This window comes from Larus michahellis, chromosome 4 (genome assembly GCF_964199755.1).
Source record: "Larus michahellis chromosome 4, bLarMic1.1, whole genome shotgun sequence".
NCBI lineage: Eukaryota > Metazoa > Chordata > Aves > Charadriiformes > Laridae > Larus > Larus michahellis.
The window spans coordinates 65,786,404-65,805,976 of record NC_133899.1 but is presented as its reverse complement, the minus strand read 5'-3'; the positions used below and the strand labels follow the sequence as shown (position 1 = coordinate 65,805,976).

At 43.0% G+C, this 19,573-nt stretch overlaps 1 protein-coding gene across 10 annotated transcripts in view; it reads right to left on the bottom strand.

The window, feature by feature from the left end:
* The window catches only part of TTLL5 (tubulin tyrosine ligase like 5), a 143,592-nt gene that overhangs the window by 105,751 nt on the left and 18,268 nt on the right, over positions 1 to 19,573 (bottom strand). For 9 of the 10 annotated variants that reach the window (XR_012586768.1, XR_012586769.1, XR_012586770.1 and 6 more), the window contains 3 exons: positions 11,173 to 11,274; positions 10,956 to 11,047; positions 8,756 to 8,863 (listed from right to left, as the gene is read on the bottom strand). Coding sequence is in view for 7 of the 10 variants with exons in the window: in XM_074585310.1 (XP_074441411.1) it covers positions 8,756 to 8,863; positions 10,956 to 11,047; positions 11,173 to 11,274 (302 nt within the window). In the remaining 3 variants the exon portion in view is untranslated. The remainder of the gene's footprint in view (positions 1 to 8,755; positions 8,864 to 10,955; positions 11,048 to 11,172; positions 11,275 to 19,573) is intronic. The other variant, XM_074585308.1, reaches the window with a different exon arrangement.

Here is a 19,573-nt window from a genome sequence, read left to right as displayed (position 1 = left end):
TGGCAGCTGATGGTCTGCGACCTCCCACCCCTCTCAGGAAGCATAACATTTTGTTTTGACTAGCTTTTGCTTCTTTTGCTGCTGGCCATTCCCTCCTTCTGCCCCTCAAAGGACCTTTGCTAGTATTTTGGCACCTCTGACTTTGTCCTCCTTTCCCATACTTTTCTCTCTTCCAAATCACTTGCTCTTTAAAATTCCCTCTTTTCCCACCCAGTTACTGACTTACTCTATCTACTTTTACAAATGCATATGGGAAACCTCTTGACCTTAGCCAGCCTGACTGTGCTGCTGGTACTTTACACTCCTTTCCTGTCTTGTTTATTAGGACAATGAACTCTTTGGGGCATACCTGTTGACTGAATTCCATTGTTAAACACAGACATCTAACACCATCTGCAATGCCTTAGGGTTCCCTAGGAAGGCTTCACTGCTGCTCCATAATGCCCCAAGGCTCATGTATTCTATGTCATGTCTACAACCCCTAAACAGATACCTGTGCTACCCTCAGGCCATCCCAATCTGTGCAATATCCATGTTCTGGCAACAGAATCAAGCCTCACAAGTTCCCACATAGGGCTCAGCACAAAGGGGTTCTCAAGTCTGCCCGGGATACTGGGGCACAAACAGAAGATAAATTATCTGTGGTTTCAACTATCCCAGAACTATCTCCTCAGCCCTCTTCCACATTTGGAAAATGTACTACCTAGATTAAACACAGAAGTATCCTTTCTACTGTGAAACTCCACTATCATTTGTAAAAATAAATACCCAGGTAGCACAAAGATGTGGAGTCACATAAGCATAACACAATCCAAAATATATCCTCTGCAATTACTAACTTAAGCAAGACCGCCATTTCAGTCTATAGAGAGAGTAAAGAAAACAGAATGGCTGAGAGAAACACATGCCTCAGGCTGTGGCAATAGTAGGTTTATGACAACACACCTTGCACAACTATTATTATTAAGGGAAGAATAGAAGAAGCTAAGATATCCAGTTTCCACACGGCCTTCCCTTGCTCTCCTCCTCTTGCTACTACAATACACAAAAACATGCTTCACCCCTGCAGTTTGCTGCAGAGATTGGAATTATATCAGGAGGTACCAGCTCTTGCCAAGACTCAGCAGAAACAGCCTGCTCTCCCCTCCGACCCCCATAGAGAAGTCACTGCTGACCAAGCTTCCCATCCTCCCAAGAGAAGGGCTAGCTTCGCACTCAAGTCTAACAGCAACAGTTCAGCCAGAGATTTTTTTGCCAATGTCATTATTTAAGACTAAGAGAAAGGCTAGAGACATGGTCTCAAGCGTTTTGGTTGTGGTAGACTACCATGTATTCCAAGTTTGGTTTATAATCTTGTCAAAGACTGCACTGGCACTCCATTTTAGAAAATATCCCCACAGACTTTGCTATTCTCTGTAAGTTTAGAAACTAAGTCACAAGTGATAGCCTGGTAGCGCAAACAATGTTTTAATAATTTTGCGTAGAATGAATAAACTCAATTCCTAGAGGGTCGCTGTAATTCTGGTCTTTGTTTTCAGCTTGTTCACTGGGGAAAAAGAAGCAGCTTTACTGCAAAGTACATCTTCTGCAATTGAATGGAGGCAACCTGAGGTTATGAAGGGACACACACTGAAAAAAAGTTGCCCAGCATGCAACTCCTCTGCTTTCGCAATAAAAACTGTCTCATTTTAAGCAGGAGCATATCTACAGACATTCCTAATGCAAGGAACTACACCTGTGCCACTGAAATTTATGTCTTCCCTTTCTCCTTCCGACTTTTTCTGTGCTTTATATAATGGTATCCTGCACACAGTGCTTATAGGCAACATGTATCAAGAAGCTTCAGTTAGAAAAGTTCACTGTGTTACAATTTCATCCACAGCAGCAACCAGTCAGTGGAAGGGAGAAAAACTTCTAGGACTATAGTCATGGACACAGTGCTTTGTTGAACCAAGCAAACCTTTGTCTGCCAAACTTGAGGCTTCAGAGACTACATAGTACTTTGTAAATCAACTCCATCACTTTATCTAGGGATGGTACAGTACCTGCTTCAACTCTGGTAGAGCACATCTTAACAGCTATGAGCACACGAACAAATCTACATCTTGGGGGCAGGGGGAGCTACCACAGTCAGGTCCCAAATCATTCCTGTTACTCTGCAAAAGGCCAGCATAACAGTTTAGGCTTTGATAAGCAAAAGGCCACATTGTGACATATCGAGTAATAGAACAGAAGCCTCTACTCTGGACACCAAAGGCTGTGGAGAAAGCACTGGTGCTGCAGTCTTGTGCATGAATTTGCCTTGCACTCAAAATACAGCTGTTTTTAGAGAACTTTATTTTAACAGGAAAAGGTTTTATCTCTCAGTGTTATTTCAGGAAAGGATCCAACAAGAGGGGACAGAATTATTCTACATGTTGGTGTTCTTGCTTACTTCAGAAGATGCACCCCACACCTGCCAGTTTGTCATACTATCTTGGCCAAATGTGTGATTACCTCACTTAGAGGCACTTTTTCCACAATAGGTAATCAGAGGAAGTCCATCACTTATAAGATGACTTCTCTACCTTTCTTCCTTCAACTGAAGCCTGAAGGACACTTAGTCGCACTCCCAATAACAGTCTTCAGAAGTGGATTAATTTCAGGGTACCTACATAGAATACCTTGAGCTGGAAGTGACCCATAAGGATCATAGAGTCCAAATCCCTGCTCCTCACAGGATTACCTGAAACTAAGTCATATGACTAAGAGCATCATCCAGACACTCCTTGAACTCTGACAGGGCTGGTGCCATGACCATTTCCTTGAGGAACCTGTTCTAGTGACTGACCATCCTCTCAGCAAAGAGCCTTTTCCTAATGTCCAGTCTGAACTTTCCCTGACACAGCTTCATTTCATTTCCTCATGTGCTGTCGCTGGTCACCAGAGAGGGGAGATCAGCACCTCCCCCTCCACTACCTCCCTTGAGGAAGTTGTAGACTGTGATAAGGTCACCCCTCAGCCTTCTTTTCTCCAAGCTGAACAAGCCAAGTGACCTCAGCCACTCCTTGTAAGTCTTGTCTTCAAGACCTTTCACCATCTTGGCTGCCCTCCTTCTATATAAACCACTACTTTCTTTGGTAAAGAGAAGATTACAGTTGGGCTTATCACCTATACCAAAATCAGACTCAGAATCATCCTTCTACTCTGAAGTCAAAAAAGTTAATAAGGCCATCTTCAAGGCTAACATCAAAGAACAGGTGCCTTGGTGCAAACTGGGTTGCCTTTATAATCCTAATCTTACAGAGGAAATAAATTATCACCCATGAAGAACAAAGTTCTTCAACCCAGCATGTGAAATCATAGTGAGTGAAGAGGTTAACATCCCAATAACCACCTTTGAACATCACTTAACTTCCCTCACGTCACTGAGAAACAGAAGACTAGATATGCTGCTACTTGTTCTTCAACAAACTTAGATGTCCAAATTAAGAAAATGTAGTAGCAGGTAGATCAAAATAAAAGCGAGCTGAATCCATAAATACATGGGTACACAAGGTGAAGAAGAAAGACAGCATGTTTCTGACTTCATTAGCTGACGTTCTTTCGATTTCAAGCTCCTGAAGTCCAACAACCTTAGCCCCAAGCAATCTAGGAGACAAGAATAACCTGGTGCTCCTTGCTTCCGTGTTCTCATCTATTTGCTAAAGACCTTAGTGTCACTACAAGAACCAATGGCAGTATAAGGTGGAATGAAAAGACAGGGTTGATTCAGACTTTGGTAACACAAGTCCACTGATTATAAATTAACAATGCTGGTCATGTCTTTGTGGCTGTTTTCGGAAGAGCCAATTTTTCCTAGGTCTGCCCCAGCACCCTGAGAAAGAAAAATGGTGCTACTAAGCTGAAAATAGCTTCCAAAAGAAACCAGAAAGCTTCTGCAGCAACAGGGCTCCTGACTCTTTCAGCTGAGTTTTGGGTGCTAAATCATCAACAATCAGTTCAGTACCATTTAGAGCTATGCAGTGACAAGTAAGGAAAATGGTGCAGGGAGAGACCCTAACTCCTACAGGAGCTATCACTAGAAGACCTATCCCTTGAACTCATTTTACCCTTCAGACTCAGCCGGCAGTTTTCTTTAATTTTGAAGATCCAGCTGTTATATTACTAAACTACCTTGGCACATTGGATCATCAAAAGACCTGTCCTGAATGGTACAGAGCTCCTGGATCTGATGGTAGCCAGAGGACTCTAAGGACAACTTTTTTTCAGATTCAAAGTGGCATCTTTACACACCGGCTTTAAAGCAAAGATTGACAGTAAGGGTATAAAAATATAATGAATTAAGCTTTGCAAAAAATAAAAATGTAGTGAATACGTGCTCTGCTTTTCTTTGGTGTATCATCTATGAAACCGGAAAAAGATACAGAGTATGTGTATGATATATGTATGGCTGACCTAAAGCTCTAAGCAGGGATCTACCTATACTCACATCAAGCAAGCCTGCGTAGAAATTCCTTAAGAATCTCAAGTTTTTAGTGTTCTGCAAAATTAATTATGGAGCAGGTCAGCACTGTTCAATACTACAACCCAAACAGGTCAACTGCTACAAATAAGAAAATTAAACACTTATGAAGAACAGCAACATAGATGGTTGAGAACTGGTGATTAGATAAAAACGAAGACTTGTTTAAGCATTTAGTTCCAGATCAGCGCCACTCAAGTAATACAATAGTTTGTTTGCTCTATACCATCTTAATGTAGAAGTGAGCAGAAGCACAAGCCTGACGAATTCAGCCTTAGGACACAGGAGCAGCTAAGTAAGAATCTCATTGCTTTGGTGGGATCAACACGCCTATTATCCTATCCTTCCCTGCCTTCTTGATTGCAGAAGAGCTCAGTGTCACCGCTGGGTTGACTAGACCTGGGAATGAAACAGCCAACTTAAATCTATTGCTTCTTCAGGCTCATGTTTCAGTGACTACAGAAAGCGGTGCTACACCGGATGCCGCCAAAAATAAGTACTGCACCCAGTTGCCTTCACTTCATCCCCTACTAAACCATCCTACAGAGAGATTCTTCAGATTGCCTGAAATCAGGCCTCACTGCCTTTTCTAGCCTACCCAGAAGTGCTTGCTCCAGGAGGGAGAACAATGCAGTCTTTAATTGGCTTGGGCATATGTACCACTATCATACCTACTGCAATGAGATGTCACATCCCTCAAAGTCAGTGCAAACCCTAGTTTCTCTTAAAGAAGGCTCCAGAGGCAACCAACAACTCAACTGTTGACAAGCTTCAGGACAATGCAGTGGTTCAGAGTCCTGCAGTATGGCCTCCTCTAAAACTACTGGTTAAGACAATTTTTACATGCAGCTTAATTTTACATGAGGAATTGTTAGCTAGTCACGAAGAACAAAATAGAGGCTTGAGATCACATTGTTAATAACAATACATGAACAATGCTGCAACAAAAATCATGAAGTACTTGCACTACTTTCTGTGATGCACTCCAGAGGAACAAAACTACTGAGCATCCCAGGTCCTCTGAGATCTGACTATTACTAGAATGCAGTAAACAGCTCACATGACATGGCCAAAAGGGGACTCACTACAATCTTTCCACAAATTAGAATCATAGAATTGTTAGGGTTGGAAGGGACCTTAAAGATCATCTAGTTCCAACCCCCCTGCCATGGGCAGGGACACCTCCCACTAGACCAGGCTGCTCAAAGCCCCATCCAGCCTGGCCTTAAAAACTTCCGGGGATGGAGCTTCCACCACCTCTCTGGGCAACCTGTTCCAGTGTCTCACCACCCTCATGGTGAGGAACGTTTTCCTAACGTCCAGTCTGAATCAACCCATCTCTAGTTTTAATCCATTCCCTCTAGACCTACCATTACCCGACATCCTAAGAAGTCCCTCACCAGCTTTCTTGTAGGCCCCCTTCAAATACTGGTAGGCCACTATAAGGTCTCCTCGGAGCCTTCTTTTCTCCAGACTGAACAACCCCAACTCTCTCAGTCTGTCCTCACAGGAGAGGTGCTCCAGCCCTCTGATCATCTTTGTGGCCCTTCTCTGCACACGTTCCAGCACGTCCATATCTTTCTTGTAGAGCTCCAGAACTAGACGCAGTACTCCAGGTGGGGTCTCACAAGAGTGGAATAGAGGGGGAAGAATCACCTCCCTCGACCTGCTGGCCATGATTCTCCTGATGCAGCCCAGGATACGATTGGCCTTCTGGGCTGCAAGTGCCCACTGACGGCTCATGTTGAGCCTCTTGTCCACCAGCACCCCCAAGTCCTTTTCTTCAGGGCTGCTCTCAAGCCAGTCACTGCCCAGCCAATATCGGTGCTTGGGATTGCCCCGACCCAGATGGAGGACCTTGCACTTGCTCTTGTTGAACTTCATGAGGTTGGCATGGGCCCACCTCTCTAGCCTGTCAAGGTCCCTTTGGATGGCATCCCTTCCCTCCAGCATGTCAGCGTCCCCACACAGCTTGTCAGCAGCACTCCACTTCGACATTAGAAAAAGAATCATCCTGACCTACCACTCTCACTTTCTAGGCAAGTATGGGTAGCTGGAACAATACAGACTGTCTCACGAGGCTTATTTTAGAACATGAAGCCATGAATGGAGTCTCTTCCCTTAAACCTAGAAAACAAGTATATTACATAAAAAAAAAACATTTATTTGGGAAAGGACACAGCAGCACTACACTGATAGAGAAACAAAGTGGGCAACCTAATCTAGACAAATAAGCACTTCCGATTTAATTTTTAGCAAGAAGGTGGCAATTGTGCTGGAGTCCTATTCCCTAGAACACCATCACAAAGACTGGAGTAGAATACCCATTAAGTTTGTCATATTTTTCTAGAAGCTTTCCAAACAAGGCCTACCTCTGTATCTGAATGTCAGATGTAGGATTCTGAAGTCTGGGATACTTTTCAAGTGATCAGTCTTTCTCAGGACACACATGCAGTTTCATTGTTCACAACCCAGAAAGAAAAGAAAAAAAAAAAAGGGCTCTTGGGAGCCTTTGCATGCTGCCTTGAAATCTTCATTCCCAGTTTTCTCCCTCGTTAACAAGCCATGAACTCAGCCATTCTGAACACTTCTAGCTAGAGAGACTGCCTTTTTTACAACAGGGTTAAAAGTGGCAGAACCAAAGAGTGTCAGAACAAGACACACAGATAAAGAATAAGCCATACAGCATGACAAGGGCAGTCCAAATCCTTGGGACATGGACCACCACTTAATTGTGGGGGAAGGTGGCAGAAAGTACGGAGCTGTGGAAATGCCTCAGGCTCCCTGGGGAAGCAGTATGGCTCCTACTTAAGCTCTCTTTCCTGGGAAGCTCTTAATTTATGTTTACACTGAAATAAATGGAACAAAACAGTTTATTTGTGGGGGAACATCTGAGAGGGTGGTTAGTGCAGCCCTTGGGAGGCAGCAGGAAGTGGGATAACCTCAGAGCCAGGCCCAGCAGAAAGTACACCAGGAACATTAGTTTCCACATACACAGCCCAGAGGAATCTAGAGACACAACTGAGGGAAGAAAAGGGAGGAGCAAAAGAGGCAGTTAAAGTTTTTTGGTGTGCCTTTTTTTTTTTTTTAATCCAGTTGTTGATATTTTTTCAGTAGCTGATAAACTGCTACTTCACTAAAACTATTATCTAACTGATAAATCCCCATGTATGCCAAGGTTCTCCAACTTTGAGCAAAGGTATCAGAGTCAGTCACAAGAAGCTAAGGCCAGAGAGGCCACTAGCTTGGCAGGTAACTAAACAACATACCAGCCATGGCTCCTCCTTGATTCATGACTGCCTTGCCACCCTCAAATATCCAAAGATGGCAGCATTTATGTTAGAGTGTTGAAAGCTGCAGAATTGTCAATACCCAAGTACAAAGCAAGGACCATACAAATGGATTTACCTGTCACGGCTAGTTTAAAATGTAAGTCCCAATACCTAAACGCAGGATTGCTTAAGCCAAGCTTGGTCTTTGGTTTAAGCACTGACTGAAACTAATTATAGACTCATTTCCCCTGCCCCGAGACTCCATCTTCGTGCATGTATCCACATGAGCAAAGGGTGGCTAAGAGTAAAAGGAGGCCTCTTTAGGGAAGGTTGGGAAGCAGCCACTGGAAAGCGGGAGAAGGCACACTGTGGTACCAGCCGCTGCTTTCTGGACCTCATCCCAGCATCTGCTGCCAGCAAGTTCTCAAATCCCTTTGCCAGAACATAGCTCTCCATCCAGCTTCTGCCAGAAACAGGCTTTGACGCCACCATGCGGTACTCTCACACAAGCACAAGCCCAGAAGCATTACCACTACCAGCATTCCAGGCACTGCATTACATTCCTCCCTAGTCCTCAAATGCACATAGGACAATAATTCAAGACTACATTGTGCTAGATGGCTCAACAGAAAATATTACATGTTCTAAAGGGATATTTAATCATCCACAGCCATCCTTTGCAAGGGCACTACTGGGTCAGTAACTTCAACTTTCCAGCACTTCCACAGTTGCGTTTCACGTCCCTTTTCGTCATCCCATTTTCGAGTATGAGATTCTGATGAACAACATTGGCATAGGAGCAACTGTGATCCAACATCCCCTGCCCTCACAAACACCTATACTGAGGAGCAATAAATAAATAAACACAGTATCCAGCTTCCTTGCAATAGGGAATGCACATTTCCCTGTAGCATCAGAAAGCTGGAAGTTTCAAACAGTACTCAACAGCCAATCAAGAAATATGCCCCCAGTGCCTTACCAAAGCAACTGCCACGATGTGAAAGAAAAGTTTTACAAGCTGTGGCAATGGCCAGCTCAGCAGAAACTACAGTCTTGATAATCAGGTCCTCCACGTTGGCCATCAGTGCTGCAAGGAGGGGAGGAGGGAAAAAAAAAAAAAGGAAAAAGTAGATTGAGAAGTAGCACACAATATCTAAAAAGCATGAGAATATGCATATGGACTGCTACCTTTGTGAATCAAAGCATGTGAGAGCCTATGGATGACAAAGCAATGATGTTTGGAAATCCATGCAAGCATAAGTATATAGATACATGCGTAAGTATCCTAGTGCAAAAGTATTCACAAATGAGAATGATAAAAGTGATTATATGTACAGTGCAAGTAAGCAGAAACATGTGGCAAGCACATCAGCACAAGTCAGCTGGAGTCTGATCACCACCCACTCAGAATATTAGGAAAGATTAAACAAGAGTGGGTTAGTGAGATACGCCCTTACACTACAGAGAATAAGCCATAGCCACTGAGACAGAAAAAATTTTCTTGTGGACTTTTATGAGAGAACTGTTTTGTGATGTTGCACCTTCCTCTAAAGCAGCTGTTCCCACACTACGATTCATAAATTATTTCAAAATGGTATGACAGGTGTCAGCTCCCAGTCCTGCTGACCTATAGATAATTTGCAGTTTCAGTACGGAAGCTCTCTCCAGCTCCTGTATGAGCCTGTAAACAGAGCTCAGGAACAGGAATCTGAGCTGACAGAGAGAGCAAAAGGCAAGAAAAGATGCACGTTAGATATAGGCCTGGATTCTACACTGAGCTTGGGATGAGTCATGCAATAGAAAGAACACCACACTTTGTTTCTGTTTTCAAGGACAAGCAATAGAGAAGTCAGAAGAGGAGGGAACAAACAGACACTGGAGTCCTAGTCTAAAAAGTTAGTAGGGATGATAGGATAGCCTTCCCCACCCCTCAAAGGGAGCACAAGCAAACACACAAGACCTCCAGCAAACCCACACAGACATTTGGTAATCCCTGTCCCAAAGAACATCCAGTACAAACCACCTGACTACAGAGTTCGATGTAGGCCTACAATTACTATTTCTGATGTTCAAATAATGACATGCAGGGACCTGAATAATTACAGAGGGGCATGCAAGCAAATTCAGATGTGAACTTCTGTACCAGAAGACAACTAAGTGAAACTAACACAGCACGGGCACGTATAAGTGCACATAAACATCTCGCAACACAAAATTCTTGCCAGCCCAGACAAGGCTACCACTTTCCAGCCAGCATTCTACCTCCCTACGACCAGAACCAGATGCATCAGAGAAAGGTGCAAGAAGCCTTGTAATGGCTTGTTAGAGAAGCCTGCTTACGTTGCTCAGCAGTTTACTTAAGAGTGCATGTTACATACTTTGGTTTGGGGTGGGCTGTGGAAACGTATCAATATAAATAACTATGCGTACACAGCTTACTGAAAACATATGGTGCAAGAAGTGACTGGAAAGCCATGCACACATATGATAGGAAAAAGTCTGCTTCCATCTGAAAGCCAGATTCAAACCACTTCCTCCAATATCTAAGTGCTCCCTAGCAACATTGGCTATATGGGCATAGCTATCAGTAGTGTTACTGATACCTCAGTATCACAGGTAATTTATCCTTTGAAGGATATACCTGGATTCTGCTCTGCAGATGCATTTACTCCCAGCAGACCTGGCAAAGGTGTGGAAGAGGGAGCTATTTTATATGAAACAGACTGAAATGAAAACACCCAGCAAAAACCTGAGCCATGGAAAGATGACACCACATCCAAGAGTCATTCAAACTGGCACAGCTCTCCAGAGGTTGGTCACTCATCAGACTGAACGGGCCATGGGAGCAGTAGAGGGAGGGAAGCTTTTAGAAGGAATGGAATGACCTTAAGAAACGGGAAATGTAGGTAAAATATTAAGAAACACACCCTGAGAAAGTCTCAGAATATTACTCGCAAAAGGGAAGGGGTAGGCCTCATCTCTGGGGATAGCACTCATCTCTGGGCATGGAGAATAAATGCACAGCTCTAGTGAGTAAACTGTAAGGAACAATGCTTCCCTCCACCCTGCTCTGGTGTTAAGTGAGACACACTAGGGCTCTTCCCTGACTTTGTAGGATTCACACTAGTGAGATGATTCAAGATCCAACAAAGGAATAAAAGAACAAGCTCTGTACTGACCTGCTGTGTCTCTCCCCTCTTGTTTTAAGTACCTCAGCATTGCACTCATGCTCCACTTGTTTCCATAATCCTCTACTTCAGGATCATCACAGCTAAAAATAAAAGAAAGAAGCGAGTTGACACCACTGGCGTACCTCTATGGACTTGCACCAGCCTTAGACCAACTTGTAAATTGACCCAACCTCTAGAGATCAAGTTCCATTTTCCAGCTAAGTACCTGACATAATCTCCACTCTTCTTGTTGACACTGTAGTTGGTCAGATGCATGAACTGGTTTTTAATGTTCTTGGATGCCTGGTCATACCTCACTGTTGCAAACCTGTAAAAAGGGATAACGATTCACAATATTTCTTGAACAGGTGACACACTTGCTAAATATGACCTAATACACAGGCCACTCAACAACAACAGCTAGGGAGAGAATGCATGTAATGAGACTTCATCAAATGCAATCTCTCCTCACGAAAAATACAGTTTATTCTCAAGGGCCACATCCAGGTGCATTTAGTCTCTTTTTCAGCTTCTTAGGGCAGGGAGCTCCATTTGCTCACCTGGGAGTTTTCACAGCCTGACAGTGTACACATCGTGCTACGCACATTGTTTTCCTCAGCTTCTAAGATTTGTGGTCCTTGGACATTATGGTCAAACAGGCCACTTCGCTTCAGGCAATCAGTGTCACAGTCCCTTCAATTTCACAACAGCACCTACCATGAACACTTAAGATCCACTGGTCCTGGAAAATGCACACATTCAGAGCAATCATACTACATTTGCATACCACAATCAGTATTTCCTGAAGTCTCATGGAAGCACAGCTCAGTTCTTGTGTACCCCAAGGATGCCTTAGGAAAGGCTGAGGGTGGGAACAGGTTTCTATGACTGACAACTACACAGCCTACAACTGCCAGTCCTCGTTCTCAGGAGGCATCCAGGAAACCCAATATAACCTTCAGGCCAGACCAATTTGTCCAACAAAGCAGCATCTGCTCCAGGGTGCTGTCATTCTCAGGGACTACGCAGGCCTTCCACAACTCAAAGGTGTCACCTAGCTATGTCCAAGGAAAGGGACTGTAGGAAAGACCACAATCAGGTGCAAGACACTGCTACAAGCTTTTTAGTCTCTGTATGAACCCTGTTACAGCCAACAATACCAAAGTTAAATCAGCCCATTTATTAAGGTGTGGTGGGTTGACCTTGGCTGGATGCCGGGTGACCACCAAAGCCACTCTGTCACTCCCCCTCCTCAGCTGGACAGGGAAAAGAAAAACATAACAAAAGGGTCATGGGTTGAGATAAAGATAGGGAGATCAGTGACCAACTACCATCACAGGCAAAAGACTCGACTTGGGGAAATTAGTTTAATGTATTACCAATCAAATCAGAGGAGGATAATGAGAAATAAATCCAAATCTTAAAAAAGACACCTTCCCCCCCCACCCCTCTCTTCTTCCCAGGCTTAGCTTCACTCCTGATTTTATCTACCTCCTCCCCTCCAGTGGGACAAGGGGACAGGGAATAGGGGTTGCAGTCACTGATGGGCTGTGCCTTGGCCAGTGGCAGGTTCTTCTCAGAGACAGATAGCATCGGCTCTATCTGACATAGGGGAAGCTTCTAGCAGCTTCTCACAGAAGCCATCCCTGTAGGATCACTGCCACCAAAACCTTGCCATGCAAACCCAAGACATATGGGAACAATGGTAGTAACCTCCTGATTAAAATGCATTACCTGTGCTGTAACTGAGTACCCCATCACCCACTCCCTTAGCCATACACTACCATCACCAATATTTGTGTTGAAATGAATTGAAGACTTGATATAACTGTAAAATAACCCAGAATTTTGGTTTGTAAGGTGTTTGAGGGGTATTTTTTATTTGGTTTTATGTTGAGGAGGCAGCAGAGGCAACAGGAGGTTAGAGGGAGAAGGGTGCGAAAGGACAAAGGTAGATCAGCTCCCCAATCAAGCTACAAAGTTGTAAATTGATGAATTTGTTTGTTTTTTAATCCCCTCTCCAGTGTCCACACAGACTTAAGCTATCCATACTCTCTTTCCTCAGCTATCCATCTTTGTTTTACCTACACAATACCAGCATAAGTGTCTGTCCTGCACAGCAAGCATCTAAACCCAGCCTTTTTTGCTAAGCTATTTATCAAATCAGATCAGCTCACTGCATGGGTACAGAAATGCTTCTGGCGATACAATACAATGGGCATCACAAGCCCCTGAATAAGCACAGGAATATAGCACCAAATTGCACTGAAGCAATTTAAACAGTAATCTTATCAACAGCACACCTCTTTAAAAAGAGGTTGAATGCTGAAACAATATAAGCTTCTGGGGAAAAGGAAGGAGCTTCTCCCGCAACCAACTGCTAGCACACACAGTTGCCCATGCTGTCCCTCCATTCCAGTTTGCACTGTGCAGCCAGGGGGGAACTGATCACATACCTGTGCCAGGAAAGGAAACGGTCAACACAAGAATGGGAACAGCAGCCAGGAAACGTGCGGGACTGTTTCTCTTGATCACCATGCCAGTTTAAAGTGTTCAAAATTACATCTTGTGCAAAAGTTGCTGTCTAAAGGTGTAGTTACGTGATCACCCTTTGTCAATCTAAGGATAGAGGGCAACTGAAAGCTCATCACCTGCCCAGTTCCACACTCCAGCCACTCTACTTGATCTGCTCTGGAAATTACATAGCCGCAGGCAAGCCAGGTAACTTCACAGATCTGACCGAACAGCCACTTGAGCAAATATAGAAAGATACCAATTATCTTTCAACCAGATGCAGATATACCCTCCTTCAGACATAAAGGAGAATGTTAGGATGCAGAGTCAGGACAGAAAGAGGGTACTGCCTCCATTTTTAGGAGCAGGCCACAAAATTTAAAAAAATAAAAATCAAACATTAAGCAGAGGATAGTACTATTTGAGGCAACATTTGCAAAATCCTACATTCAGACAAAAGACATACCATCAAGTTAAATATAGTGTAATAGAATTATTCCAGTTGGAAGGGACCTACACTTATCATCTAGTCCAACTTTCTTATTCTGCACGTAATCAATTCCTGTTTCAATATATATTTTAGGCCTCAGACTTTGCAGAAAAATAAATAAAACAAAATATCAAGGGCAGAATCCAGGGCATCTAGTTGGCAGAATGAATGACCACTGCTAACCACCACAGTTCATAACAGCAAGTATGTTCTGGTTATAAAAAACAAAACAAAATTAAATCAACTTGAGAAGAAATACCTTTTTCTTCTGATCATCCTCCTATACCACAATACCAGTGTCTCAAAAGAGATAAAGGGAACAAGAAAGGGTAAAGGGAAGTCAGACGTATGCTATCCTAAGAAGCCCTGGCAAGAGGGAAAGAAAGTACCAAGGAAAGCAGGGTTAGTTGCAAGAAAAACACAGTGGATTCAGGTGAAGGCTCAAAGCAGGAAAAAGGAGGCTGCGCTCAAGAAAAATATAAGAGGGAGTGGCTGGCTGTGCAATGAAGTTAGCGTCCAGAAAAGAATGCATCCCTAATTTGCTTTATTAATAGTGATCTCTCTTTATCCTTCCCCTATTATTTTCTGTAGTTCAGAAGAAGCTGAGCTATACAAAGACATCTAAGAAGTTACACAAGAAAGAAATTCATCCTTTAGAAAGAACTGCCACCAAAAAAAGAGTCTGATTTCCCAGTGGAAACGAAGCCACCACTGCCCCCACTTGGTAGCCATTTTGAGAAATATCTCTCTCTCCACAAGAACTGTATCAGCTAATCCATGAAAATGCTCATCAGATTAAACCTATCCTTAAATACACAGGTGGGAGCAGGAAAAAACAGAAACAAAAACACCCCCATGATCTAACTAACTCTAAGCAGCAAGGTTAAAAAAAGTGAAAAAGATTTCGCTCCATATTTTTCTAAGCTTTAACTACATACGAAGTCAGAGCTGCTGGCAACCAAAAAGAGTTTGGAAGTTTGGATTCCCTTTCCACATATTTCCACAGCTAAAAGTATTTGAATTTCTTTTCAGTTTAACTGTAAATTTCCTGGATTTAGCACTTCTATTTTGAACATAGTGGCAATAGCCCTATCATTATTTTTTTTCCTTAATTATGATTTCATCATCTTCACCTTAATAATCATTTATTGGCAACATACTGAAAGCATTTGTTGATAATATGATTTCAGCCAGATCCTGGAAGATACTGAGCACGAGCGGCAGAGGGCAATTCGGTTCGCCATGCTTATCAGCTTCTTAATTTTTTTAGTTATGCACATAATCAAAAGTATGAGGATACAAGCCCCTGGCAGACATACTTCTAAACGGTATTTCTTTACCTTGCAAATGCTTGCATTAGCTTCCTTCTACAGAGACTGACCTTAGTTACTACCTGGTCTGAGCTCCATGGCTGTAGAATTTACATTTCCATGGGAACTGATTATTCAGAAGGGATTTCAATGTGTTCTAGAGCTCTCAATACATAAACTTTCTCTTCTACTAGGATGTTGTCATCTTATGGGATATCATGGGTCAGTTCAGCAATGCACAAAAAAAAAAACCCCACACCACCATTAAATGATTCAAATGTACTATCAAAAAACCCCAAGCTTTAAACAACAGAATCAGATGCCAGCTTACTACACTCTCCAACAGCTGGTTTGACAACCTTACTAGCCTCATGCTAAGTGCAAGTCTGCAAATAGAAAATCCAAGTTATTTCTAGAGCCTCTATCAATAGCCTCTGGATGTTAGAATGGTGACAGATCACAAGTCCAATGCCGGCAATAGCCCACACCCCTTAGACTGTGTTTCTCACTTGCTTGGGATGGAAGAGCGTTACTACCACTGAAATATCAGTTATGATTACCTTCAGTACTCTAGTTCTACAGCTTTTCATACTGTACTTCATCGTATCTTTCTTCCGCTGTAGCAACAAGGCTACTCATCCACCACACTTGTTCTCTCCAGAACAGACAAGACTTGCACACTACAGAAAGCCTTGGATCAACAGAAATTTACAGGTTATTTTTAGAGACACTAAGATCATAGAAACAGGCCTTACAGTAAGAGTGGAAAGTAGGAAAGCTTCAATGCTTCTAAAAGTCTTCTAGGTATTAACCTGAGATTAGAATAAACTCTTGAGAAATCTTAAATCTTTTAGAGCATGATTTCATTCCAGGGCCCTGCTCTCTTCCAATGACATCTGGACTCTGACCTTTTTCCAGTTCCAGACCCCTTCTAAGAATAGAATATTTGTCACCTAAATATAAGGGCCAAGATCCTAAAAGCCATTTAGAAACTATAGGGTAAGGTGGCACAGAAAATAAAGTGCAAGCCTCATGTTTTCCCAGTAACACAGTTTACCACAAGCACATGCTGCAACATTCTGCACGAGCTATTTTCCTAAGCACTAAAGGCTTCATGCCCAGGTATCTCATATTGCTATAATCCAGCCAAAGAGTGATGAAGGCACAAATAACTGAGGCCAGGTCATCATCTGCCAGGACAGGACTGTTTCCTAGCCAAAGCATTACTCGTGGATGCTGCTATGTGGGAGCCTGCAATCAGCCAGGAATCCGAGAGTACTCCTAAACTGAAGGCTGCATTGTCCACATGCGAAGGCACGTCTTCAGCCAAAGAGACTATTTTATCGAGTGGAACTCTTCAAAACACTATCTTCTGCTCACTAACACCATGTCTTTCTTGCTCTGCTTCAAGCAACTCTTACTTTCCCCAACTGTGATCTGATCCTGTCCGAGTTCTATATTACTCCATAGGCTTTGCAATGCAGAGACCCAACACACTTACCACTGCTGTGTATGGCTGGTAGTTAAGTTTGCATGGCCTGAATGTTCAATAACTGGATCCACATTGCTTAGAATTCCTATAAAGAATTCTCCTGTAGGACTTGTCAAAATAAAAGTCTAGGAACAGGTGAAATTTTCCACTATTAGTCAGACAGGAAGGTTTTGTGCCACTTCAGTGCATTCTTCTGACCCCACCTCATTTAAATCAGTAGTTGTTAACAATGCAAACTATTACAGAGGTAGCCAAGAAAGGAACGGATGTCTGTTCTGTATCCACCATCAGAAGGATATCAACTCTGTTTTGGCCTGAATTCAGATTTCCTTTCTCCATAACCCAGGTTCTAACCACAAGTTTTCAAAGTTGGATTTCTCCTGCGTTGACTGAACTCTCTTTCACCTGCCAATGGGCTTGTGGGGTGGACGGAAAAGAAGCAGAGGATGCAGGAGGAATGGTCCCCCATCACAGCATTAACCTGGGTCACCTGTGTGGTATGTATTACACAGAGATAATATGGCTCACAGCAGCAAGGACATAGGAAGCATCTTCCCCTGTCTTGATATTATGTACAGCCTGTATTCACTGTATAAATTGAACAACAAGTGATATCAAAGATATTCACTTTCATTAACTTGTTTCCCTGGCCTTACTGCACTCCCATTCTCACAAAGATCCTCCCCTTCTAATGAATTATGTCCTTTTAAAATCTGAGGAAAGGAAAAAGTTAAGAAAATTAAGGACACCTAGTAACATAATATACAATACATTAGATTCCAAAAGCCTCTGAACAGAAATATTGTTGAGAGCTTCTACCCCAAAACTACAGCTGGAAATGGGAAAGGTTAAACGGAGGTTGACTGCGCACTGTTTAGTTTCCACGCAGATTGCTGCCAGCAACACGCCTCCCAGGCAGAAGTAGCAGCAATCATATTGTGAACAGCCCTGGCAGCCTCCCTCCCTTCCACTGCAGTTTCTCTTTCCTCGGGAGGACGGAGGAGATGTGCTTCATTTCTGAATTCAAAACTGAGAATAGAGAAGTGACACTGGCACATTTAATTGTTCTGACACACCTGCCCGTGTCTCAGCTGGTCACAGCCAAGTTACACAGGCACAGGCAGATGAAGGCAACAACCAGCTCCCTTTCCCAGCAACTGCACACTGCTACAGAGCTCGCCTTCAACAGCAGCACATTTGCCTTCCCTCTGGCTGCACTTTCTCTGGATCAGAGAGGAGGGAAAGAGCAATCAAAAGGAAGCAGTAGGGTGGCAGTAGTGGCAGCAGTTCTGTTCTGGGCAGCAGGAACAGAAAGTCAGGGGAGAATTCCTTCAGACTCCAGAAGTACTCTCAACCTCCAGACTAAGAGTACATCACTTAGAGGCATCCCAGCTCTCTACCCCTCCCTATCACGCTTCAGGCTTCCCCTGTTAAAAATCACCTTTGCCATTCAGATACTGGCAGATTACTGCCCTCCCTCCCCATCGTGTAAGAGATCACTATCAGCCTAACACGCAAGTTTAAGCTCCACCTTCAATAGGCCACCTACTTCAAGTGATATGCAGCACTTTTCCCTGTTGGCCTAGCAATCTATAAAACATGTCACAGAGCTCACACTTATCTCTAGAACCCCAAATCCACCACACCAAAACTTGACTGGCCCCTAACCCACACCCCTACACTGCCTTAACCCAAACAACCTGCCCTTTTACTGTCACGCGTTCAGACAGGACACTACCCGAGGGACCATACACCACTATTTGCCTTATCCCCAACATTACTTCAGGAAATGAATTGACCACAAGGTAAAGTTTGTCATATGCAAGTCATTTTGGAAATACGCAAACTGGATCATTAAATATTTACATAAGATGTTACATGGTTTTGCATGAAACTTGGCAGCTCTAGAATGCTTATTTGAAACATCTAGCCAGGGCCTAGGAAAAGAGGAGAAGAAAAAGGACCCTGGAGTGGGAAGGAGGAAAGAATAGTTAATCCTTTTTCTCTCAAAAAAGCGCTACAGAAAAAGCACACATTATGATAGTCTTTTCCATGACTGCACACAGAGTTCCTGCCTAAATGTCCTGGAAATAACCAGTGAAGCATTTCTCTAAGCACGCTCCTCACATTTTATGCTTGGAGTCACTTTCTCAGTATCTCTTCCTTCCCCTCCCCATGCATTAGACTTTGGCTTCCCTGTTAGTCTATTAGCTGCCACTTTGTTTAGGGAACTAAACACATAGAAAGTTGTTTGTACCATTGAATTCTCTTTATGATTCCCATGAACTTCTGTTAAAATGAGGATGAAAAGAAACAACATTCCCTAAGGGAATTGTTCAATGGACTAGAACTGGTAGAGGAGAACTAGAGATATTTCTATTTTTAACACTATCAAGGCCTGGACTCCAAAGCACCACCTGGGACCCAGTTTACGTGCAGTACAGGGCAGAAAACAGAAATCTAGAGACCATCACAATCCCCCTATCTTGAACATCAATATTTTCCACAGCATCCACCTGATATGTCAGTTAGAAACCAAGTATGAATAGGAGCGAAAGCTTCTAGGAGAATTACTAAACATAAAAACAAGTTTTGGTAACATCTCTGTGATGGCAGAGTTTCTCTAACCAAAGTTGGATAAAATTATTCAGACAGTTCTATGTTAAAGAACAAGATCCAGGAGCAGTTTTACCAAATGTTTGCAGAGACAGGAGAAAAAAAAAAAGTCTTATTTTCCTTTTTTCTCTTTTCATAAAATATTTGCAAGTTTTCAACTTATGTGCTGCTATTAACAGGATTTCGAATGTACGGAGCATAAGGA